The 24,897-nt window shown below is 46.9% G+C and overlaps 2 protein-coding genes across 2 annotated transcripts in view; both read right to left on the bottom strand.

Moving 5' to 3' along the window:
- LOC129813253 (son of sevenless homolog 2-like) overlaps positions 1-13,658 on the bottom strand; it is a 96,251-nt gene extending 82,593 nt beyond the window's left edge. The window contains exon 1 of the mRNA XM_055865553.1: positions 12,348-13,658. Coding sequence (XP_055721528.1) covers positions 12,348-12,431 — 84 coding nt within the window. The 5' untranslated portion in view covers positions 12,432-13,658. The remainder of the gene's footprint in view (positions 1-12,347) is intronic.
- Positions 13,659-18,170: 4,512 nt separating this feature from the next.
- Positions 18,171-24,897, bottom strand: part of LOC129813250 (mitogen-activated protein kinase kinase kinase kinase 5-like) — a 168,282-nt gene continuing 161,555 nt past the window's right edge. The window contains exons 33-34 of the mRNA XM_055865550.1: positions 24,500-24,555; positions 18,171-21,915 (exon numbers count right to left, since the gene is read on the bottom strand). Of these exons, the coding sequence (XP_055721525.1) occupies positions 21,828-21,915; positions 24,500-24,555 (144 nt within the window). The 3' untranslated portion in view covers positions 18,171-21,827. The remainder of the gene's footprint in view (positions 21,916-24,499; positions 24,556-24,897) is intronic.

Below are 24,897 nucleotides of genomic sequence, written 5' to 3'. Positions count from 1 at the left end.
CTCTCCATCAAGCATCTCTGTACTTTTCTCTGTTCATCTTTCCCTCGATCCTGACTAGTCTCCCAGTCCCTGCCACCGAAAAACATCCCCACAGCATGCTGCCGCCACCACCATGCTTCACCGTAGGGATGGTGCCAGGTTTCCTCCAGACGTGACGCTTAGCATTCAGGCCAGAATTCAATTTTGGTTTCATCAGACCAGAGAATTTTGTTTCTCATGGTCTGAGTCTCTTTAGGTGCCTTTTGGCAAACTAAGCGGGCTGTCATGTGCCTTTTACTGACAGGCATGTGCCTTTCCAAATCATGTCCAATCAATTGAATTTACCACAGGTGGACTCCAATCAAGTTGTAGACACATCTCAAGGATGATCAATGGAAACAGGATGCACCTGAGCTCAATTTCAAGTCTGATACTTAAGGTATTTGTTTTTTATACATTTGCAAACATTTCTAAAAAAAAACATGTTTTCGCTTTGTCATTATGGAGCATTGTGTGTAGATTGATGAGGATTTTATTTTTTTAAATTAATTTTAGAATAAGGCTGTAGTGTAACAAAATGTGGAAGTCAAAAGGGGTGTGAATACTTTCCGAACGCAGTGTGTACTATACTACCATAAAAGGCTACCACCTTTATTTACTTCTATCAGCAAGAGACATCCCTGGGTCTACAACACCTTACCACTGTGCCCATCCCTGGGTCTACAACACCTTACCACTGTGCCCATCCCTGGGTCTACAACACCTTACCACTGTGCCCATCCCTGGGTCTACAACACCTTACCACTGTGCCCATCCCTGGGTCTACAACACCTTACCACTGTGCCCATCCCTGGGTCTGAAACACCTTACCACTGTGCCCATCCCTGGGTCTACAACACCTTACCACTGTGCCCATCCCTGGGTCTGAAACACCTTACCACTGTGCCCGTCCCTGGGTCTGAAACACCTTACCACTGTGCCCATCCCTGGGTCTGAAACACCTTACCACTGTGCCCATCCCTGGGTCTGAAACACCTTACCACTGTGCCCATCCCTGGGTCTACAACACCTTACCACTGTGCCCATGTAATCTGATCCACATGTAGGACATCTGTGGACACTTTGACCTGATCATAAAGCAACTAAGTGGAAAAGTCAAGCCCCTAAGACAAAGAGCTAAAAAAAATGTCAGGGAGATTACATTGAAATGACGTTGAACCAACATGGAATAGACGTTGATCCAGTTGGGTGACTTTACTAAGGTGAAAAATTAGACAATAAAATAGAAACTGGAGTAACTATATAGTGTAATAGTAATGGTAATGTATAGTCAGTACAGTCGTCAAAATCAAATCAAATGTGCCAAATACAACAAGTGTAGACCTTACACTGAAATGCTTACTTTACAAGCCCTTAACCAACAATGCAATGCAGTTAAGAAAATATATTTACTAAATAAACTAAAAGTAAAAAAAAATAGAAGATCAACAATAAAAGAACAATAACTAGGCTATATACAGGGGGTACTGGATCAATGTGCAGGGGGTGCAGGTTAGTTGAGGTAATATGGATATGTAGGTTGGGGTGAAGTGACTATACATAGATAAACAGTAAGTAGCAGCAGTGTTAAAAGAAAATGCAAACAGTCCGGTGGCCATTTGATTAGAAGTTCAGGAGTCTTATGGCTTGGGGGTAGAAGCTGTTTAGAAGCCTCTTGGACCTAGACTTGGCGCACCGGGACCACTTGCCATGCGGTAGCAGAGAGAACAGTCTATGACTAGGGTGGCTGGAGTCTTTGGCAAGTTTTAGGGTCTTCCTCTGACACCACCTGGTATAGAGGTCCTGGATGGCAGGAAGCTTGGCCCCGGTGTTGTACTGGGTCATACGCACTACCCTCTGTAGCGCCTTGCGGTCGGAGGCCGAGCAGTTGCCATACCAGGCGGTGATTGCAACCAATCAGGATGCTCTCGATGGTGCAGCTGTAGAACTTTGAGGATCTGGGGACCCATGCCAAATCTTTTCTGTCTCGAGGGGGAATAGGCGTTGTTGTGCACTTTTCATTACTGTCTTGGTGTGTTTGGACTATGATAGTTTGTTGGTGATGTGGACATCAAGGAACTTGAAGCTCTCAACCTGCACCACTACAGCCCCGTCGATGAGAATGGGGGCGTGCTCAGCCCTCCGTTTCCTGTAGTCCACAATCATCTCCTTTGTCTTGATCACGTTGAGGGAGAGGTTGTCCTGGCACCACACTTCCAGGTCTCTCTCGATAGGCCCGTCAGGAAGTCCAGGATCCAGTTGTAGAGGGAGGTGTTTAGTCCCAGGGTCCTTAGCTTAGTGATGAGCTTTGAGGTCACTATGGTGTTGAACGCTGAGCTGTAGTCAATGAGTAGCATTCTCACATAGGTGTTCATTTTGTCCAGGTGGGAAAGGGCGGTGTGGAGTGCAATAGAGATTGCGTCATCTGCGGATCTGTTGGTTCGGTATGCAAATTGGAGTGGGCCTAGGGTTTCTGGGGTGGTGTTGATGTGAGCCATGACTAGCCTTTCAAAGCACTTCATGGCTACAGACGTGAGTGCGTACTACCTTTTGATAAAATACGGAACGGTTCTGTATTTCACTGAAAGAATAAACGTTTTGTTTTCGAAATGATAGTTTCTGGATTTTACCATATTAATGACCAAAGGCTCGTATTTCTGTGTTTATTATATTATAATTAAGTCTATGATTTGATATAGCAGTCTGACTGAGCGGTGGTAGGCAGCAGCAGGCTCATAAGCAATCATTTAAACAGCACTTTACTGCGTTTTGCCAGCAGCTCTTAGCAATGCTTGAAGCACAGCGCTCTTTATGACTTCAAGCCTATCAACTCCCGAGATTAGGCTGGCGATACTAAAGTACCTATAAGAACATCCAACAGTCAAAGGCATATGAAATACAAATGGTAGAGAGACAAATAGTCGATAGTCATAATTCCTATATTAACTACAACCTAAAAATCATAATTGGTCGACCTCTACTTGAAACATGTAGGTATTACAGACTCTGCCAGAGATAGTTTGGAAATGTCAGTGAAGACACTTGCCAGTTGGTCAGCGCATGCTTGGAGTACACGTCCTGGTGATCCGTCTGGCCCTGTGGCCTTGTGAATGTTGACCTGTTTAAAAAAAGTTTAATTATGGTCAGATTTGCCAAATGGAGGGTGAGGGAGAGCTTTGTTTACATCTCTGTGTGTGGAGTAAAGGTGGTCTAGAGTTCTTTCCTCTTGTTGCACATTTAACATGCTGATAGAAATGAGGTAAAACAGATTTAAGTCCACCTGCATTAAAGTCCCCGGCCACTAGGAGCGCTACCTCTGGATGAGCATTTTCCTGTCTGCTTATGGCCTTATATACAGCTCGCTGAATGCGGTCTTAGTGCCAGCATTTGTGGTGGTAAATAGACAGTTACAAAAAATATAAACTCTTGGTAAAAAAGTGTGGTCTACAGCTTATCATGAGATACTCTACCTCAGTAAGAAAAACCTTGAGACTTCCTTAATAATTGACATTGCACACCAACTGTTATTAACAAATAGACACAGACCATCACCCCTTGTCCTACCGGATGCAGCTGCTCTGTCTTGCCGATGCACGGATAATACCCATGTCGTCTTTCAGCCACATCTCGGTAAAACACATTACAGTTACTAGCGTTACTAGTGCCGTAGTCAGCAGTGCCGTACCGTAAGAGATAGTAGATGAGATGCAGGAGGCCTTGATGCTAATGGAAGGTGTAGTGTTACATTGTGTCATCTCCATTAGGCAGGGAGGGCTGGCTGGCGTACTGGGAGTCCCAGCACTCTCTAGCTCACATGATCGTTTCTCTCTCTCCACCATCCTGTTACTCTCCCTCCCTCCACGCTTCCACCCCTCTCTTCCCTTTCACTCGCCATCCAGCCACCTACCTCCATCATACAGAAAGCAGAGGTCTCCAAAGAGAGGGGATACTCATAGCAGACAGAGGTATTGATGCTGGTGTATAACAAGCATGCAGCAGACTCTTTTAAAGCCACATACAGTAGTAGTGGTGGTGGTAGCAGCGGATGTGGTAGGGGTAGAAGCAGTAGTAGAGTAGCGATAGCATCAGTAGTAGTAGCAGCGGTAACAGTAGAAGCAGAAGTAGCATCAGTAGTAGTAGTAGTATCAGTAGTAGTAGTAGCAGTGATAGCAGTAGTAGTAGTAGCAGAGGTAGCATCAGTAGTAGTAGCAGCAGCGGTAGTAGTAGTAGTAGTAGTGGTAGCAGAGGTAGCATCAGTAGTAGTAGCAGCAGTAGCACCAGTTGTAGTAGCAGCGTTAGCATCAGTAGTAGTAGTAGCAGCGTTAGCATCAGTAGTAGTAGTAGCAGAGGTAGCATCAGTAGTAGTAGCAGAGGTAGCATCAGTAGTAGTAGCAGAGGTAGCATCAGTAGTAGTAGCAGAGGTAGCATCAGTAGTAGTAGCAGAGGTAGCATCAGTAGTAGTAGCAGAGGTAGCATCAGTAGTAGTAGCAGAGGTAGCATCAGTAGTAGTAGCAGAGGTAGCATCAGTAGCAGAGGTAGCATCAGTAGTAGTAGCAGCGGTAGCATCAGTAGTAGTAGCAGCGGCAGCATCAGTAGTAGTAGCAGCGGTAGCATCAGTAGTAGTAGCAGCGGTAGCATCAGTAGTAGTAGCAGCGGTAGCATCAGTAGTAGCGGCAGCATCAGTAGTATATTATTACCAGCAGTAGCATCACCAGTAGCATCACCAGCAGCATCACCAGTAGTAGCATCACCAGTAACATCACCAGTAGCAGTAGTATCACCAGTAGCAGTAGCATCACCAGCAGCATCACCAGTAGCAGTAGTAGCATCACCAGTAGCAGTAGTAGTAGCATCACCAGTAGCAGCATCACCAGTAGCAGTAGTAGTAGCATCACCAGTAGCAGTAGTATCGCCAGTAGCAGTGGTGGTGGTAGTAGCAGTGGTGGTGGTAGTAGTGGTAGTAGCAGCATCAGTAGTAGTAGTGGTAGCAGCGGCAGTAGCAGTAGAATCAGTTGTATTACCAGTAGTAGTAGTAGCAGCAGTAGTAGTAGAGCATTACCAGTAGCAGCATCAGTAGTTGTAGCAGCATCAGTAGTATTACCAGTAGTAGTAGTAGCAGCAGCAGTAGCATTACCAGTAGCAGCATCAGTAGTAGTAGCAGTAGTAGAAGCATGGTCAGCAGTAGTAGTAGCATGGTTAGTAGTACCGGCAGTAGTAGTGGCAGTAGTAGCAGTATGGTTAGCAGTAGTGAAAGTAGTAGCAGAAGTAGCAGTAGCAGTAGTAGCGGCGGCACTCGGTGCAGCAGCAGTACTAGTAGCAGCAGCAGTACAATTACTAGTAGCAGTACTAGTAGTAGCGGTAATAGTAGTAGCAGTAGTACTAGTAGTAGTAGTAGTAGCAGTACTAGTAGTAGTAGCAGTACTAGTAGTAGTAGTAGTAGCAGTACTAGTAGTAGTAGCAGTAGTACTAGTAGTAGCAGCAATCTTTGCATGGCGTGCGTTTGTGTAGTGATGTGGAAATGGAAGATTAAAATGATACAGCCAGGATTAACACATTTCATTCTAGTTATTATTTTCCTGGCCATGATAGTACAGGGTTGTTGTGTACTGACCCCGTCTGCTCGGGGACGCCTGACCCCGTCTGCTCGGGGACGCCTGACCCCGTCTGCTCGGGGACGCCTGACCCCGTCTGCTCGGGGACGCCTGACCCCGTCTGCTCGGGGACGCCTGACCCCGTCTGCTCGGGGACGACTGACCCCGTCTGCTCGGGGACGACTGACCCCGTCTGCTCGGGGACGACTAACCCGCCTGCTCGGAGAAGACTAACCTTAACCAGTCTGCTCTGGGACAGAGCTTCCGTTAGCTGATAATAGCTGGCTTTTGGACCCTCCCAAAAAATGAAAAGCCGATAAATAAAATTAGCGCCGGCCAATTTTTGCCTATTCAGTGATTGAAATACCAGTTGAGTAGCGCAAAAGCTGCTGCTACAGGCAGGCTGGGTAATCAGCGGAGGAGACACGGGCTGTGGATGAGGACGACAGAGACTTCTGACAGACCGTGTGAGAGCTGCTGCTACAGGTCAAACAGCTTGTTGATCGTTGCTGCTGTAGTGAAACGGGCTTTTAGAAGTCCAATCATTGCGAAACAATTATGAACGCAATCGCAAGGTAAAAACAGTTTCGATGGCCACAAATAAAAATATCTACTAATTGAATGGGGCGGCAGGAACGGCAGGTAGCCTAGTGCTTAGAGCGTTGGACTAGTAACCCGGAAAGTTGCAAGACAGAATCCCAGAGCATACAAGGTAAAAAAATCTGTCGTTCTGCCCCTGAACAAGGCAGTTAACCCACTGTTCCTAGGCCATCATTGAAAATAAGAATGTGTTCTTAACTGACTTGCCTAGTTAAATAAAAGGCCTATACACCATTGAAGTATAGGCATTTGGGCAGGCTTCAGCGCATCACACCACTTTTCAATGAGCTGGAGGCAGTATGCATTCTGAAAACACGTACATAGTTGTTTGAAACCCGAAAGATTTACTATATATTATGGAGGCATGTCTTACCTCGCTTCAAAACTAGTCTAGGCCAAAATCCAACCAAACATGCGGGTGATTATTTAATAAAAACTTCCATATGGGTTTGAAACCAGTAGTTTCAAATCCACTTTCAAATCCACTTTCATTCATTGTGCAGTAGCCACGATCGCATGCTAGTCCTAGCGTCCCATGCTAGTCCTAGCGTCCCATGCTAGTCCTAGCGTCCCATGCTAGTCCTAGCGTCCCATGCTAGTCCTAGCGTCCCATGCTAGTCCTAGCGTCCCATGCTAGTCCTAGCGTCCCATGCTAGTCCTAGCGTCCCATGCTAGTCCTAGCGTCCCATGCTAGTCCTAGCGTCCCATGCTAGTCCTAGCGTCCCATGCTAGTCCTAGCGTCCCATGCTAGTCCTAGCGTCCCATGCTAGTCCTAGCGTCCCATGCTAGTCCTAGCGTCCCATGCTAGTCCTAGCGTCCCATGCTAGTCCTAGCGTCTTTACATCTCCCCGCGTTCTACATTTCTAACAGGTATTACCATCTCTGTCACATGAAACCGCTTGCATGTGCGGTGCGCTTTTGACAATGATGTTCTCCTGCTAATTGCATTATAAAAACGCACATTAGCGCGAAGCCTTCTGCTTCTGCACAAAACATGAAACGTAATACAGAATGACATAATACAGAAACATCATTAGACAAGAACAGCTCAAATACAGAACTACATACATGTTTAAAAAGGCACATGTAGCCTCCATATCAATACATACACACAAACTATCTAGGTCGAATAGGGGAGAGGCGTTGTGTCCCACGAGGTGTTATTTGAAACCAGGTTTGCTGTTCATTTCAGCAATATGAGATGGACGGAAGTTCCATGCAATAAAGGGCTCTATATAATACTGTACGTTTTGTTGAAATTGTTCTGGATTTGGGAACTGTGAAAAGACCCCTGGTGGCATGTCTGGTGGGACAAGTGTGTGTGTGTGTGTGTAAGTTGACTATGCAAACAATTTGATTAATGCTTTAATATTAACACATTAATGTTTCTATAAAAAGAAGACGTGATGCAGTCAGTCTCTCCTCAACTCTTAGCCAAGAGAGACTGGCATGCATATTTACATCAGCCCTCTGTTTACAATGAAGAGCAAAACGGGCCACTCGGTTCTGGGCCAGCTGCAGCTTAACTAGGTATTTCCTTGGGACCACACAACTGGACAATAATCTAGGGATGCACGATATATAGGAATCAGACGATATTAGCTAAAAATGCCAACATCGTTATCGGCCCAATATCTAGTTTAACGCCGATGTGCAAAATTGATGTGCATACCTATATAAACGTAGGTACATGACACCACGTACAATTTTGCACTAGACGTGTAACACAGCATTCCTAACCTAGCCCACAATGTCTGCTGTGTGGATCGAGCAGTCAACAAGTCGAGCAGTCATTTGAAATAGTAAGAACATTTAAGCGAGACAACTCAAAAGGCGAAATCCAATAAAGCCAAGATAATGGAAGTCATTGCCCTTGACAATCAACCGTTCTCTGTCGTGGATGATGTTGGCTTTCGCCGACTGGTCGAGCACCGGTACACACTGCCAATTTTTCCAGATGTTTCCCTACCGGAGTTACACAGTAATAGCGTCACTGCTATTAGTGTCACGACTGACATCTTGACCAGCGATGTCAGCCCCATGAGCCGACAGCACAGTGGGTCGTCGAGGATTCCGTACTGAGGAAAGTCGTATTGCACGCTCATGAATGTGCTGGTTGTCATAGCGCTGCTGCTGCCATCTCAATAGCATTTGAGAACATGTTTGAAACATGGACACACTAAGTCGCTCCATTCGAACAGCTAACTGGAGAAATAAGCTCCTCAAATGCGCGTGCAGCAGACGTGATACCCCTCTGTCATGGCATTGAAACGCCTGCTCAACAAAACTGCCCACACAGGCTTTGAACAAGCGATCCGGTGGAATTCTCTCTTTACTGTGTCGCCACCGTGCTCGACGCTAGGTACAAGGACCGCTACTTCGATGCAGACAAGAAACAGGGTTTACGTGAAACGTTACAGCCACAGCTGGACAAGATGGAAACGGACACAGTGACAGTGCGCAGCGAGGAAGAGAGGCCACGGACAGACAGAGCTGAAACTTCACTGCTTGACATGTGATGATGAAATCCAGGTTGAGAATGAAACGACTGAACAACGAAACAGCACAGCGAGTGAAAGACAGGTTTTGATTATGTTTTACTGGTAATGGGGACATACGTAAACGCCAACAAAATAACTTTATGGTCAGTGTGGTGTGTGTGTGTGTGTGTGTGTAACTTTTATTTAACTAGACAAGTCAGTTAAGATTATTTACGATGACGGCCTACCCCGGACGACGCTGGCCCAATTGTGCGCCGGCCTACGGGACTCCCAAACACGGCAGGATGTGATACAGCCTGGATTCCAACTCTTCTTGCACTGAGATGCAGTGCCTTAGACCGCTGTGTGTGTGTGTGTGTGTGTGTGTGTGTGTGTGTGTGTGTGTTAAGAATTCTAGTACAGTATAAATAGTTAAAAGGCCGCTAAAATTTTAAATATCAGTTACCGTTTCTTTTGGCAAGGAAAATATTGGATATCGGTATCAGCCAAAAATGTAATAAATCAGCGCATCACTAATCCCTACTGTTGACCAATCACAGGCGAAGAGGCGCAGACTTCAGCCACGAACTTTGGCTTCCCTCGAGAAAAAAACCATGTGCACGAACAGCCGAAAAAACCCTTGCCGAAGACCAAAACATTTGTCATAATATATGCACCAACTGTTTCCAACAGGAAGCATGCAGCTGCCGTAAAACTACTTCCTCTTCCTGCCCAGTCAGTGAAGCCCCTTAGGACAGCTGTTAAAGATAGAGTCACAGTTAGGAGAGGTTTGTTATGGTTTTAACTATGTCAGTCAGTCTCTCTCTGTGTGTGACAGGCCGTACTCCACGCAGGGCAGTGAAAGAAACACCAAAACTTCACCCACCACATCTCTTCACCTGGGAGGGTCCTGTTCATTAGGGCATGCAACAAAAAATCAATTATTTTAAACATTTTGCAACCAATAAGAGCTTTTAAGTTGTCCTTTCTTGTTAGAATTAATTTTCTTCTTGTTTGGTGTCTTAAACACCAGACAGATTCACACCCTCCCCAGGATCATTCACACACAGCTGTGTGGAAAAAGGACAGTGCAGTTGTATTGGCTCATTTCCATGTCGAACGTATCAGCTTTACAACCAGAAGCAGTCGGTTAACCAATCTGATGATTAGTATCGACAGCAACTGTTACAAAACTGTTACAGGAATCTGATGTGCGCTGCTGACAAGGAGAAAGCGGTACCACCTCAGTCTAGACATGTCCGCCATGTCCCTCACGCACCCTCCAAATGCCTCCATGCCCCTCTCAACTCAGAAGTGACTCGTAAACACAAAAGTCATATCAGGGCCATGAGCCTTTATACATGGTCAGATATGTAGCTGTGTTTTAGAGGCACAAACAGAAACAGGCAGGCACACACAGGCAGGCAGCCACACAGGCAGGGAGGCAGCCACACAGGCAGGGAGGCAGCCACACGCAGGCAGGGAGGCAGCCACACGCAGGCAGGCACACAGGCAGGGAGGCAGCCACACACAGGCAGGGAGCCACACACAGGCAGGGAGCCACACACAGGCAGGGAGCCACACACAGGCAGGCAGGCAGCCACACACAGGCAGGCAGGCAGCCACACACAGGCAGGCAGGCAGCCACACACAGGCAGGCAGGCAGCCACACACACAGGCCTAATAAATTGGCAAGGGAGATATACATTTAAAACACGACAGAGAGCATGTGGTTTACTCAGCTGGGATACAAGTCCGTATAGGTCACAGGTTCAAACGAGAGAGAAAACAGCTCAAGCCAGTGACAGACAGAGACCTGGGAACAGAGACCCGAAAACAAGTGCGAGCGATATCGTGAAAGAGATGCATCGGCCACAGGGATACAGACTGCACACGTCCTCTTGGCTAAAAATGTTTGCCTCGTAAGCTTCAATTAGGTTTGTGAAAATCAAGTTGTCTATTTAGAGAAGGGTAAACCCGACATCACTACTCCACTCTGCGACAGCTGCAGCTCACTGCTCGATCAGGACCAGATAAATACCCTGGACCAGGGATCTCCAACCCTGTTCCTGGAGAGCTACCCTCCTGTAGGTTTAAACCAGGGCTCTCCAACCCTGTTCCTGGAGTGCTACCCTCCTGTAGGTTTACACCAGGGCTCTCCAACCCTGTTCCTGGAGAGCTACCCTCCTGTAGGTTTAAACCAGGGCTCTCCAACCCTGTTCCTGGAGAGCTACCCTCCTGTAGGTTTACACCAGGGCTCTCCAACCCTGTTCCTGGAGAGCTACCCTCCTGTAGGTTTACACCAGGGCTCTCCAACCCTGTTCCTGGAGAGCTACCCTCCTGTAGGTTTAAACCAGGGCTCTCCAACCCTGTTCCTGGAGAACTACCCTCCTGTGGGTTTACGCCAACCCTAATATAGCACACCTGATTAATAAGCTGAACCAGGTTAGTTACTCCTGGGGTTGGAACGAAAACCTACAGGTGTGGAGAGTACTGCCCAGGACAAATATGATGAAGATAAATAAAAAAAATGGCTGCCAAAATATGAAGTGGAGCACTGAGAGTATGGCTGTGTTGGGATGAGCAAGGATTGGGTGCATTTGACCTGGACCTTCCTTTGGCTTGATCTGAGATACCCTGGACTAAAATATGAAGAAGACATTAATAAAAATGGCCACCAAAAATATGAAGGGGGGGGGGGGGGGGGGGCATTTGAGCTAGGCTAAACCTGAAACTGCATCAGCTGCTTTGGCTTGCTCTCTACAGTGGACCTGGCTGGTTACTACTGTAGGAGGTTCGGCAAACCAATAGCCTAGTCACATCAGTGATTAAAACTGTCATGTCGATCGCTAATCAATATGTTGACAGTACTATGCTGCGAAGCTGCTAGTCATGTAGAGAGATACTACTTAACAACAACACCTGGGAAAGAATCAATTTGAGCCAAACCTGTGACTTCAGAAACACAAGACACAAAACTTGTGGTCGAGATGCTTTTGCCTAGTAACGCATATTGTAGCTAATGCATATTCTTATGGGCTACGGAATAGATATGGTTTGTGACAACATTTTCCACAAGGCAAATGCGTGGTAGTAACTGACTGTCAAGGAGCCATCACTCATTTCTGTTTGGCTCTGATCTCAACTAAGGCTATAAGGTCAATGACGCTCTCGTTTTCACTTTTAGGCGTCTGTTTTGAGGGCGGTGTGTTCCAAAACAAGAGCGGAACACATGATCATGTTGATAACAAAGGTGTACCAATATCAGGGCTAGGTTCATTACGTTTTGTAAATGAACGTTTACCTTTAAAACAAACGAAAGCAAACGAAACCGGGAGGAACTACCCGAATTTGTCCAATAGAAACCCTCGTTTTCGTTGTTAAATGTTTTTCCGTTTGGAGTAAACGGTTTGTTGCAAAAAGTTTTGCAACAGAATAGGAGTAATGAACACACACCGGATTCTGCCTGCAACATGTAGCCATTTGACGTTCTGACTGAGCCAAGTTGCATATATGGTTGGCCTGCAGTATATTTTACAGTGGGCATTTTGGGAACATAAATCAAAAATAAAGTTAAGTCAGTAGCTATTCAATTACCTCGCCAATTAACAACCACGTTTGAGATGTTGTTCATAGTTAAGTTGATAAATGTAGTTACCTTTCGCAACGCTTGCACGAAGAGGCCTCGCCATTTGTGACTGTTCTCGTCACTTGAAAAGTCGTATATTTGCTGCGGCTGCATGGCTCCTTACGTTGCCGTGATCCGGACTGGACTGTAAGCATCGGCCCCGGCTGGTCCTTGTGGGTTGGTCAGTCCAGGCACGGTGGAAAAGTCAGCTTGTACTAGCTAACCTAATAGAATACTAGCTAGCTAAACCATACACCTAGTCGAGTAAGGTAATGCTAACTATTTAGAAGAAAATGTAAATATTACCGTTAGTTAACGTTACTGGTAAGTTAGCACATTTAAAAAGTGAAAAGCCTATACGCTAACATTAGTTAGCTAGAACGTGATTGTCAGAATTGACAGAAGTGTTACTGTAGTTAGCTAACTGGCTAGCAACTCAAACGTTAATGGTCTCATTTACTAGCTAGAATGCTAGTTCGCCTGATGCGCTAGCTAATTAGCAAACGTTAGCTAGCTCAGGTGCTCCTCGAACGTAGTTAACTAGCTAATAAACAAGTTCGTCAGCTAGCTAACTGGCTAGCTCTATGCTATCTGAGATAGCTAGCTACCAAAATAAACATATAGCTAGCCAGCTAGCTACCTATTTCAGTTAGATGTCATGACTAAACGTATAGCTAGTATGCCTATTGTAACTTAGGTTTGATAGCTATTATCCGGTAGCTAGAGACGGAGAACACATCTGTATGTAAAGGCTGCCTCTGTCATGGCCTTGGTGGTGCACTTCGAGTTGCGTGTGGCACAAGACTCTTCATTCAATTCCAAAGAAGAGAGACTTCTAGTTAGTTCATAACCCGTCATCTTTTCCGCGTTGGTTATTCTCGCAGTCACAGAACAATCCCACTAGAATAGTCCGATGCATGTTTAGCCAGTGTCCAGCGACACAAGAAGCGCTTGTTGATGTGTTGTTGTAATCGTTGGAGATGTTTGTCCCAACTCAAGCTCCGTGCGTGTCTGCTGAATCTCGGCCCTTCACTTGCTCACTTGGCGTCCTGCGTAGACAGCTAGTGCGTTTGCGTAAGCACAGGGAGGGATCGCCTCTTTTGTCCAGTGAAAGTGTGGGACCACAAGTTTGCACCTCATCTTATGGGTTTCGAACAAAAGAAAAAGGATAGCTAGGTTATTAAAGTAAAATTACAGTTTGAATAGCTTATAAAATCAAAGACTGTCTCAGATTTTTGCATTCCTAAATCACTCTGCAACTAAATCTACATTTGTTCCACATTGGGAACATATTCAAATGTCTTCTTCTTCGATGGGGTTTAACGGCGGTTGGCATCGAATGTTAATGGTGCATGAACGCCATCAGTTGGACGGGGTATAGAATGAAAAAATAAAAATACATTGCGGGAAAGGGCTAAATCGACATAATTCAAAATTAAACACATCAACTAACAAAATCCATCCCACTGCTTCAATCACTGTCCACTCCAAAATACATCCGTACACAGGCTCAGGGGCCTGTGATGGCGGAACATTCACTGACAGGATTTCTTGCACGGCCTCGGCTGTGAAATCACGAAGACCCCCAAAAAACGTTCCGCTGTGTTCATAATGATTGCATTTATCTTACCCCTCGATCACACCGACAGTGTTTTTGCATTTAGGTACACCAGAAATACATTCAGTTACAATGGAACGCTGCGTTTGCGTTGCAGAGTGTTCTATGTGGTGCGCTGGGTTGGGTAGGTTACTTTCTAAATGTAATCTGTTACTAGTTAAATGTCCAAATTTGTAATGAGTAACGTAACATAATCTGATTACATTCATTAACTTTTAGGTTACTTTCACCTTAAAAGAGGCATTAGAAGAAGACAAACATGTCCAATTGAATGACATTCAATTGCAGAAAAAAAAAAATCAGTGTTAAAGTTTACATAGCTGGTCATATATGGATGTTAATTTTTACTCTATGGGTCGGTTATGTAGGCTTCTTCTAACCCATCACTTTCTACTACATATAATAATACAGCTAAATTATAACTTTTAATTTAAAATTTAAGTATATCAGAATTCCAGTCATTCCAATAAATGTTACACCCTTTGATCTTCAAGAATAGGAAATATGGAAGTATAGATTAGTCAAATAGTTTTACCCGAGCATAACTCCAAAACTCAAATCAAATTTTATTGGTCACGTACACATGGTTAGCAGATGTTAATGCGAGTGTAGCGAAATGCTTCTAGTAATATCTAACGAGTAATCTAACAAATTCACTACCTTATACACACACAATGTAAGGGGATGGAATGAGAATATGTACATATGAATATATGGATGAGCAATGGCCGGGCTGCATAGACAAGATGCAATAGATGGTATAAAATACACTATATATGCAGTTGAAGTCGGAAGTTTACATACACTTAGGTTGGAGTCATTAAAACTAGTTTTTCAACAACTCCACAAATTTCTTGTTAACAAACTATAGTTTTGGCAAGTCGGTTAGGACATCTACTTTGTGCATGACACAGGTACTTTTTCCTACAATTATTTACAAACAGATTATTTCACATATAATTCACTGTATCACAATTCCAGTGGGTCAGAAGTTTACATACACTAAGTTGACTGTGCCTTTCAACAGCTTAGAAAAATTCATAAAATTATGTATTGGCTTTAGAAGCTTCTGATAGGCTAATTGACATAATTTGAGTCAATTGGAGGTGTACCTGTGGATGTATTTCAAGGCCTACCTTCAAACTCAGTGCCTCTTTGCTTGACATCATGGGAAAATCAAAAGAAATCAGCCAAGACCTCAGAAAAAAATTGTGGACCTCCACAAATCTGGTTCATCCTTGGGAGCAATTTCCAAATGCCTGAAGGTACCACGTTCATCTGTACAAACAATAGTACGCAAGTATAAACACCATGGGACCACGCAGCCGTCATACCGCTAAGGAAGGAGACGCGTTCTGTCTCCTAGAGATGAACGTACATTGGTGCAAAAAGTGCAAATCCATCCGAGAACAGCAGCAAAGGACCTTGTGAAGATGCTGGAGGAAACAGGTACAAAAGTATCTATATCCGCAGTAAAACAAGTCCTATATCGACAACCTGACAGGCCGCTCAGCAAGGAAGAAGCCACTGCTCCAAAACCTTAATAAAAAAAGCCAGACTACGGTTTGCAACTGCACATGGGGACTAAGATTGTACTTTTTTGGAGAAATATCCTCTGGTCTGATGAAACAAAAATAGAACTGTTTGGCCATAATGACCATCGTTATGTTTGGAGGAAAAAAGGGGAAGGCTTGCAAGCTGAAGAACATCATCCCAACCGTGAAGCACGGGGGTGGCAGCATCATGGTGTGGGGGTGCTTTGCTGCAGGAGTGACTGGTGCACTTCACAAAATACATGGCGTCATGAGGAAGGAAAAGTATGTGGATATATTGAAGCAACATTTCAAGACATCAGTCAGGAAGTTAAAGCTTGGTCGCAAATGGGTCTTCCAAATGGACAATGACCCCAAGCATACTTCCAAAGTTGTGGCAAAATGGCTTAAGGAAAACAAAGTCAAGGTACTGGAGTGGCCATCACAAAGCCCTGACTTCAATCCTATAGAACATTTGTGGGCAGAACTGAAACAGCGTGTGAGAGCAAGGAGGCCTACAAACCTGACTCAGTTACACCAGCTCTGTCAGGAGGAATGGGCCAAAATTCACCCAACTTATTATGGGAAGCTTGTGGAAGGCTACCCGGAACGTTTGACCTAAGTTAAACAATTTAAAGGCAACGCTACCAAATACTAATTGAGTGTATGGTAACATCTGACCCACTGGGAATGTGATGAAAGAAATAAAAGCTTAAATAAATCATTCTCTCTATTATTCTGACATTTCACATTCTTAAAATAAAGTGATGATCCTGACTGATCTAAAACGAGGAAAAAATGTCAGGAAAAGACATAGCTTGGACTATAGCCTACAAAAGCAAATCCCTGCTATTTTCCCGCGATCCATCAAACACATCATAGTGGTCCAACTCGCTCAGGTGGAACAAACTTGCCCCTTTTTTTCAATGCTGATTTGAATGTCATTTAGAAAACAGAGAAGTATCAGATGTTTTTCGCAAACATCCTTTCTAAATTACAAAGTAATCTAGTTTTTCAAAAGTGTCTGTAATCTGATTACAATATATATTTTTGCTGGTAACGGATTAGTTACCGTTTTTTTGTTTGTTATCCGTTACTCCCCAACCCTGGTGGTGCGTATATTGGACTTATGGAACGTATGCGTCAAACTGAATGCTTAATTAAGGCGGCTTGACAGAAATGGTAGCAGAAGGGGAATGTTGAACTGTTGTTGCACACATCCAGACGATGCGGTGTTTCATTTTGCGCAATGACACTGTCGGTTTGATCGAGGCGTTCACCGCTTCTACTGTACAGTTTATGACCATTGCAATACATGGTCCATCTTTTTTAACATGTAGCATGTCACTATCCCTCGGTTTGATGAGAAACCTTCACTGTGTGGCTCTACTAGTATTGTTTCTGAACCCGCCACTCGTTCTTTCCAAACTTCTCACCGCCTCCACATAGGAGACACGCTGGACACTTCTTGCCAACTCAGTCTCCCTCACATTAACAAGGCACTCCAGGAATTCAAGCGAATGTTATGACCATGTTTGAACAATGACTAATAATATCATAGGCCTACATGATTTCACTTCTATCATTGCGCAGTTTGGGTACTATACTGTAAGATCCTGCCCCCATGTGGACATAAAGTTACCTTGCGTACAAATTCAACAAGCCAAAAATAATCATATTAAACACGTTTAAACAGATTTATACTGAATACAAATATAAAAGCAACATGCCACAATTTCAAAGATTTTATTGAGTTACAGTTCATATTAGGAAAATCAATCAATTTAAATAAATTCATTAGGCCCTAGTGACTGGGCTGCAGTCAAGGGTGGAACTCACCCAATGGGGAGCCAGGCCCAGGCCCAGCCAATCAGAATGAGTTTTCCCCCACAAAAAAGGGCTGTATTACTGACAGAAATAGTCCTCAGCACCACACCCATCCACCCTCTGACGATGCCGCAGGTGAAGAAGCCGGAAGCAGAGGTCCTGGGGGCTGGCGTGGTCATAGGTGGTCGAGGCCGGTTGGACGTACTGCCAAATTCTCTAAAACGACGTTGGAGGCAGGTTATGGTTTATGGTAGAGAAATGAACATTCAATTCTCTGGCAACAGCTCTGGTGGACATTCCTGCAGTCAGCATGCCAATTACACACTCCCTCAAAACTTGAGACATCTGTGTGACGAGAAACTTCCCATTTGAGAGTGGCCTTTTAAATTTTCCTCAGCACAAGGTGCACCTGTGTAATGATCATGTTGTTTAAATCAGCTTCTCACTTTACACGTTGCTTCTATAGGTGATATTTGTGTTCCGTATAGTATCTCTTCTCTCACCTAATAACTTTGAAAAAGTAACTGACTTAACATGACCTAATCAATACCGTATCAGTTATTTCCATACAACTAGTATGCCCTGGTCCCAGATCTGTTTTTGCTAACTTCCTTGGTCATTATCATTCAAACCAAACAGATCTGGGACCAGGCTAGTACACAGCAGGGTATAGCCTACATATACTGGTAGTGTGTCAACATCTGGCTGTGATTGGGAGTCCCATAGGGCGGCGCACAATTGGCCCCAGTGTCATCCGGGTTTGGCCGTCATTGTAAATAAGAATTTATTCTTTAACTAACTTGCCTGGTTGAATGAAAAGTTAAATTAATAAAAAATAAATAAAAAATAAAAATAAGTAGAATGACAGCAAGTGTGTATTGTTAACAATAGCTTTCTTTATTACAAAAACTACATACATTAAAAGTTTTGCAAAGGGAATGCCAATAATGTTACGAAAACGAAAGCATTTCCCTTTTTTGTCATTTAAATTAAAAACAGAAAATGTACAAAAGTGCTTACATGGTGCAAATATTGAATACAAGTAGTAAAAAATAACAAATGAAGGAAAACCCCCCCTACATTTTACACTATAGTCTACTTTCTAAAATGCAACCAAGCGGGAGAGAGAGAGGACTATGAGAGTGTGACCAAATGGCACCCTATTCCCTATTTAGTGCACTACTTTTGACCAGGGGGCGTGCACCATATAGGGAATAGGGTGCCATTTCAGACACACACTTCATTGCATATCAGTAACACAAAGCTGCATAGCAACCTCTGGATAGAGAAGGTAGTTCAGCCTAGCCTGGATGCCAGTCTGTTTCTGCTCTCTTGCCAACTCCAAGCATGACAATCCCATAAAGAGTTGGCAAGAGAGCAAAAACCCAACCGGCACCCAGGCTAAGGTCATCCCTGGCCTGGCTGAGCTGGATCCCACTGTCAGCATGACTACAGCAACAGTGTCTCGCTCTGCTTAAAGGGGACAGTTCACCCCGTCTCGCTCTGCTTAAAGGGGACAGTTCACCCCGTCTCTCTCTGCTTAAAGGGGACAGTTCACCCCGTCTCTCTCTGCTTAAAGGGGACAGTTCACCCCGTCTCTCTCTGCTTAAAGGGGACAGTTCACCCCGTCTCTCTCTGCTTAAAGGGGACAGTTCACCCCGTCTCTCTCTGCTTAAAGGGGACAGTCCACCCCGTCTCTCTCTGCTTAAAGGGAACAGTTCACCCCGTCTCTCTCTGCTTAAAGGGGACAGTTCACCCCGTCTCTCTCTGCTTAAAGGGGACAGTTCACCCCGTCTCTCTCTGCTTAAAGGGGACAGTTCACCCCGTCTCTCTCTGCTTAAAGGGGACAGTTCACCCCGTCTCTCTCTGCTTAAAGGGGACAGTTCACCCCGTCTCTCTCTGCTTAAAGGGGACAGTTCACCCCGTCTCTCTCTGCTTAAAGGGGACAGTTCACCCCGTCTCTCTCTGCTTAAAGGGGACAGTTCACCCCGTCTCTCTCTGCTTAAAGGGGACAGTTCACCCCGTCTCTCTCTGCTTAAAGGGGACAGTTCACCCCGTCTCTCTCTGCTTAAAGGGGACAGTTCACCCCGTCTCTCTCTGCTTAAAGGGGACAGTTCACCCTGTCTCTCTCTGCTTAAAGGGGACAGTTCACCCCGTCTCTCTCTGCTTAAAGGGGACAGTTCACCCTGTCTCTCTCTGCTTAAAGGGGACAGTTCACGCTTTCAAAGTTCTCTTATTTTCAACTTCAAATGTCAACCTTTATCTTGTGTCATCTTAAAAGTTTTTATAATGTGTCTGCTATTAACATCAGTCTGACAGTGACATCATGCCATGAAAAACCCCTTTAAACCTGGCTAGCATCCTTGGGTTAATTTCCTCTATAACCTGGTTGGTTTCATGGTTGATGAAACCGTAGCCATTCCTGACATTGAATCACTTGACTGTAACCAAAACATTAGTTGTGATGACCTCCGAACCCTAGATAGGATTTGACCAGAGCCCCAGGGAAGTGTTCCATTTGGGACGGAGATGACATCAGATGTCTGATTAAGTAAAAGAACTCAACGATGCAAGGCAGATTGACCAACTGTCAAAACCTCCGGATGAAACGACAACGACCTCAAGTGAATTGAAAATAACATCAAAACTGAACTATCCCTCACGGCTAGTAAATCCAACATACCCGAATATTGCTTCGAGATGAATAAATAAAAGTTGAAATTATTTTCCTTGTGAACCATTCTATATTAGTTCAAACTAGAGCTGGAAATCAACCGCTAGTTAAGGCTCAGCGTTAGCAAGCCGCACTATCGTCTTAGACCAGAGCTAGTCGGCAACCAGACCTGTGACAGTCAGCTGCTTGCGACAGTCAGCTGATTGTAAAAAAAAAAAAAAAAGGACTGTTTGATACAACGCTCCCATTTGCTACCAGACCTAAATATCTGATTTATTAGTAACACCTCTAGACATTGTCTTGTCATATTGCAGTATTTCAGCTGATATGTAACAGGTTGAGAGAGGAAGTGGAAGCTCCAGAGTAAGACTGTCCATTGGTCTGAACCTTTCCTGCCTACATTCTGCTCTACCAGTCGATCGGTTTTTAGCCCATTGTGAGCAGAGGACTCAGGGCTGGAGAGGTGGTGAACGGGGCTGGAGAGGTGGTGGTGAACGGGGCGGGCTAGGTGGTGAATGGGGCGGGCTAGGTGGTGAATGGGGCGGGCTAGGTGGTGAATGGGGCTGGAGAAGTGGTGAACGGGGCGGGCTAGGTGGTGAATGGGGCGGGCTAGGTGGTGAACGGGGCTGGAGAAGTGGTGAATGGGGCGGGCTAGGTGGTGAACGGGGCTGGAGAAGTGGTGAATGGGGCGGGCTAGGTGGTGAATGGGGCGGGCTAGGTGGTGAATGGGGCTGGAGAAGTGGTGAATGGGGCGGGCTAGGTGGTGAATGGGGCTGGAGAGGTGGTGAACGGGGCGGGCTAGGTGGTGAATGGGGCGGGCTAGGTGGTGAACGGGGCTGGAGAAGTGGTGAACGGGGCTGGAGAGGTGGTGAACGGGGCTGGAGAAGTGGTGAACGGGGCTGGAGAGGTGGTGAACGGGGCTGGAGAGGTGGTGAACGGGGCTGGAGAAGTGGTGAACGGGGCTGGAGAGGTGGTGAACGGGGCTGGAGAGGTGGTGAACGGGGCTGGAGAGGTGGTGAACGGGGCTGGAGAGGTGGTGAACGGGGCTGGAGAGGTGGTGAACGGGGCTGGAGGAGAGGAGGTGGTGAACGGGGCTGGAGGAGAGGAGGTGGTGAACGGGGCTGGAGGAGAGGAGGTGTTGAACGGGGCGTGGTGAACGGGGCTGGATGAGAGGAGGTGATCAGAGAGGCTGAGTGAAGGGTTACTGGTGATCAGAGAGGCTGAGTGAAGGGTTACCGGTGATCAGAGAGGCTGAGTGAAGGGTTACCGGTGATCAGAGAGGCTGAGCCAGAGAGGGCTAGTAACAGGGGACCGGTCTTTGGGCCAGACAGCTTTAGCAACTGTGGGCTAGTAACTGTTCTCAGTAACAGGGTCAGGGCTAGTAACTGTTCTCAGTAACAGGGACAGGGCTGGGGTCAGGGCTAGTAACTGTTCTCAGCAACAGGGCTGGGGTCAGGGCTAGTAACAGTTCTCAGTAACGGGGTCAGGGCTAGTAACTGTTCTCAGCAACAGGGCTGGGGTCAGGGCTAGTAACTGTTCTCAGTAACAGGGCTGGGGTCAGGGCTAGTAACTGTTCTCAGTAACCGGGCTGGGGTCAGGGCTAGTAACTGTTCTCAGTAACCGGGCTGGGGTCAGGGCTAGTAACTGTTCTCAGTAACCGGGCTGGGGTCAGGGCTAGTAACTGTTCTCAGTAACAGGGACAGGGTCAGGGCTAGTAACTGTTCTCAGTAACAGGGCTGGGGTCAGGGCTAGTAACTGTTCTCAGTAACTGGGCTGGGGTCAGGGCTAGTAACTGTTCTCAGTAACCGGGCTGGGGTCAGGGCTAGTAACTGTTCTCAGTAACCGGGCTGGGGTCAGGGCTAGTAACTGTTCTCATGTCCGGCCAGGATGTAGAGGTTGCTGAGGGCTGTGGGGTTGTCAGTGGGCCGGCTCTCCAGAACCACCACCCTGTTAGAGAGAGAGGTCAGTCAGAAGCAGTACATCAGTAACACATATTAACACTGCAGGTTACAGCTGCCAGCCAGGTACAATTCATACAATAGAATTAATAGAATATAATGAGTCAGAGAGAGTAGCAGGCAGAGAGATAAGAGGACTGGCTACATTTTAAAATGGCATTAAGTTAATATGACACTACAGATCATGAGATGTAGAGGTAGGCGCCATCCTTCCAGCAGCGTGACAGATGAGGTAGGCGCCATCCTTCCAGCAGCGTGACAGATGAGGTAGGCGCCATCCTTCCAGCAGCGTGACAGATGAGATAGGTGCCATCCTTCCAGCAGCGTGACAGATGAGATAGGTGCCATCCTTCCAGCAGCGTGACAGATGAGATAAGTAGAGACAGGTGCCATCCTTCCAGCAGCGTGACAGATGAGATAGGTGCCATCCTTCCAGCAGCGTGACAGATGAGATAAGTAGAGACAGGTGCCATCCTTCCAGCAGCGTGACAGATGAGATAGGTGCCATCCTTCCAGCAGCGTGACAGATGAGATAGGTGCCATCCTTCCAGCAGCGTGACAGATGAGATAAGTAGAGACAGGTGCCATCCTTCCAGCAGCGTGACAGATGAGGTAGGCGCCATCCTTCCAGCAGCGTGACAGATGAGATAGGTGCCATCCTTCCAGCAGCGTGACAGATGAGGTAGGCGCCATCCTTCCAGCAGCGTGACAGATGAGATAGGTGCCATCCTTCCAGCAGCGTGACAGATGAGATAAGTAGAGACAGGTGCCATCCTTCCAGCAGCGTGACAGATGAGGTAGGCGCCATCCTTCCAGCAGCGTGACAGATGAGGTAGGCGCCATCCTTCCAGCAGCGTGACAGATGAGGTAGGCGCCATCCTTCCAGCAGCGTGACAGATGAGATAAGTAGAGACAGGTGCCACCCTTCCAGCAGATTGACAGATGAGATGAGGTAGGTGTCTCTGCCCACACAGGGTACAGTCCAAGAGCATAGCGCCTGATCCATCAGATGGAATTACAGAGGATCAGAGAGAGAGAGAGAGACACTCAAACCAGGCTGGTATGGCAGTGCCCAGGTGCCAGTCTGAATAAAACATGCAGGTTGGTAGAGGCTGTTGCAGGGGAATAGGAATGTTGCTGGGCCTCCTGCCCTCCAGGTGGCCTCCTGCCCTCCATCCTGCCCTCCAGGGGGCCTCCTGCCCTCCAGGTGGCCGCCTGCCCTCCAGCCCTCCAGGGGGCCTCTTGCCCTCCAGGGGGCCTCTTGCCCTCCAGGGGGCCTCTTGCCCTCCAGGGGGCCTCTTGCCCTCCAGGGGGCCTCTTGCCCTCCAGGGGACCTCTTGCCCTCCAGGGGACCTCTTGCCCTCCAGGGGACCTCTTGCCCTCCAGGGGACCTCTTGCCCTCCAGGGGACCTCTTGCCCTCCAGGGGACCTCTTGCCCTCCAGGGGACCTCTTGCCCTCCAGGGGACCTCCTGCCCTCCAGGGGGCCTCTTGCCCTCCAGGGGGCCTCTTGCCCTCCAGGGGACCTCTTGCCCTCCAGGCTCCAGGGGGCCTCCTGCCCTCCAGGCTCCAGGGGGCCTCCTGCCCTCCTGCCCTCCAGGGGGCCTCCTGCCCTCCAGGGGGCCTCCTGCCCTCCAGGGGGCCTCCTGCCCTCCAGGGGGCCTCCTGCCCTCCAGGCTCCAGGGGGCCTCCTGCCCTCCAGGCTCCAGGGGGCCTCCTGCCCTCCAGGCTCCAGGGGGCCTCCTGCCCTCCAGGCTCCAGGGGGCCTCCTGCCCTCCAGGCTCCAGGGGGCCTCCTGCCCTGTGTCTGAGGCAGATTTAGTGGTTTCTATAGTTGAGGAGAACTGGTTGCTGCACTCACCACAGCACCCACTCTCTGCTGCATTCCTGGGTACTAAATGGGACAGTGTAACCAACCAGTGGGTGGATCATTGAAGCTGTATTGTGTGAGTCTCTTCTGATAACGTTGAGATTACAATGACTCAGGATCTTATCATACTGAATAATCAAATACTGTTGATTTGATCTGAGGCACCTGCCTTGTCATAGGAATGGAAGCAAACCGGGAGAAAGAGATGGAAATAGAGCCACCGGGCGACCTCATCTCTCTGTAGAGAGGTCTGAAGAGGACTCTGAAGGTCTGAAGGAGAGAGAGAGAGGAGTTGGATGTTTGGTGGTTTCCAGGCCGTGAACAATGGGATCCTTTGGAAGGACACTGGAGATAGCATCTAGCTACCAGCCCTGACCTCTACGGCTTAGAGGTCAAAAGGACACTACCTCATCTAACTAGAGAGGTGGAGAAGGAAAAACAATGTAGAGAGAGAATATAGAGATGAGAGAAAATGAGGGAGATAAAAAGAGATGGATACGAGAGAAAGGGGGGAGAGAGAAAGAGAGATAAAAAGAGATGGATATGAGAGAAAGGGGGAGAGAGAAAGAGAGATAAAAAGCAATGGATATGAGCGAAAGGGGGAGAGAGAAAGAGGGGGGGAGGAAACGTAAGAGACGACGGGTAAGAGGACAGGAAGAAGAGTGACGAGTTTAAGACAGAGAGAATCACTTCCAGCACCACCCACCTGTCAGATCCTAGGAGGCGGAAGACTCTGCTGGGATCAGAAATCTCCTGGGTGACCTGCACATTAATGGAACACTAATGAACATGGTAACATACACAGTATTCCATACAGGGAATTGTTGCGGAACTACATTGAAAAACCCATCTGTACCCAAAGTTACAGCCTGATACACATTACACAGGAGAAAGACCCTTTACCTTTCCATTAATATTAGAGATGTGTTCTTACAATGCACACCGTCACCCTAGTAGACCCGCACCGTCACCCCGGCAGACCCCGCACCGTCACCCCGGCAGACCCCGCACCGTCACCCCGGCAGACCCCGCACCGTCACCCCGGCAGACCCCGCACCGTCACCCCGGCAGACCCGCACCGTCACCCCGGCAGACCCGCACCGT

The sequence above is a fragment of the Salvelinus fontinalis genome, chromosome 16 (assembly GCF_029448725.1).
Source record: "Salvelinus fontinalis isolate EN_2023a chromosome 16, ASM2944872v1, whole genome shotgun sequence".
Classification (NCBI taxonomy): domain Eukaryota; kingdom Metazoa; phylum Chordata; class Actinopteri; order Salmoniformes; family Salmonidae; genus Salvelinus; species Salvelinus fontinalis.
This window is presented reverse-complemented; position numbering and strand designations above follow the sequence as displayed.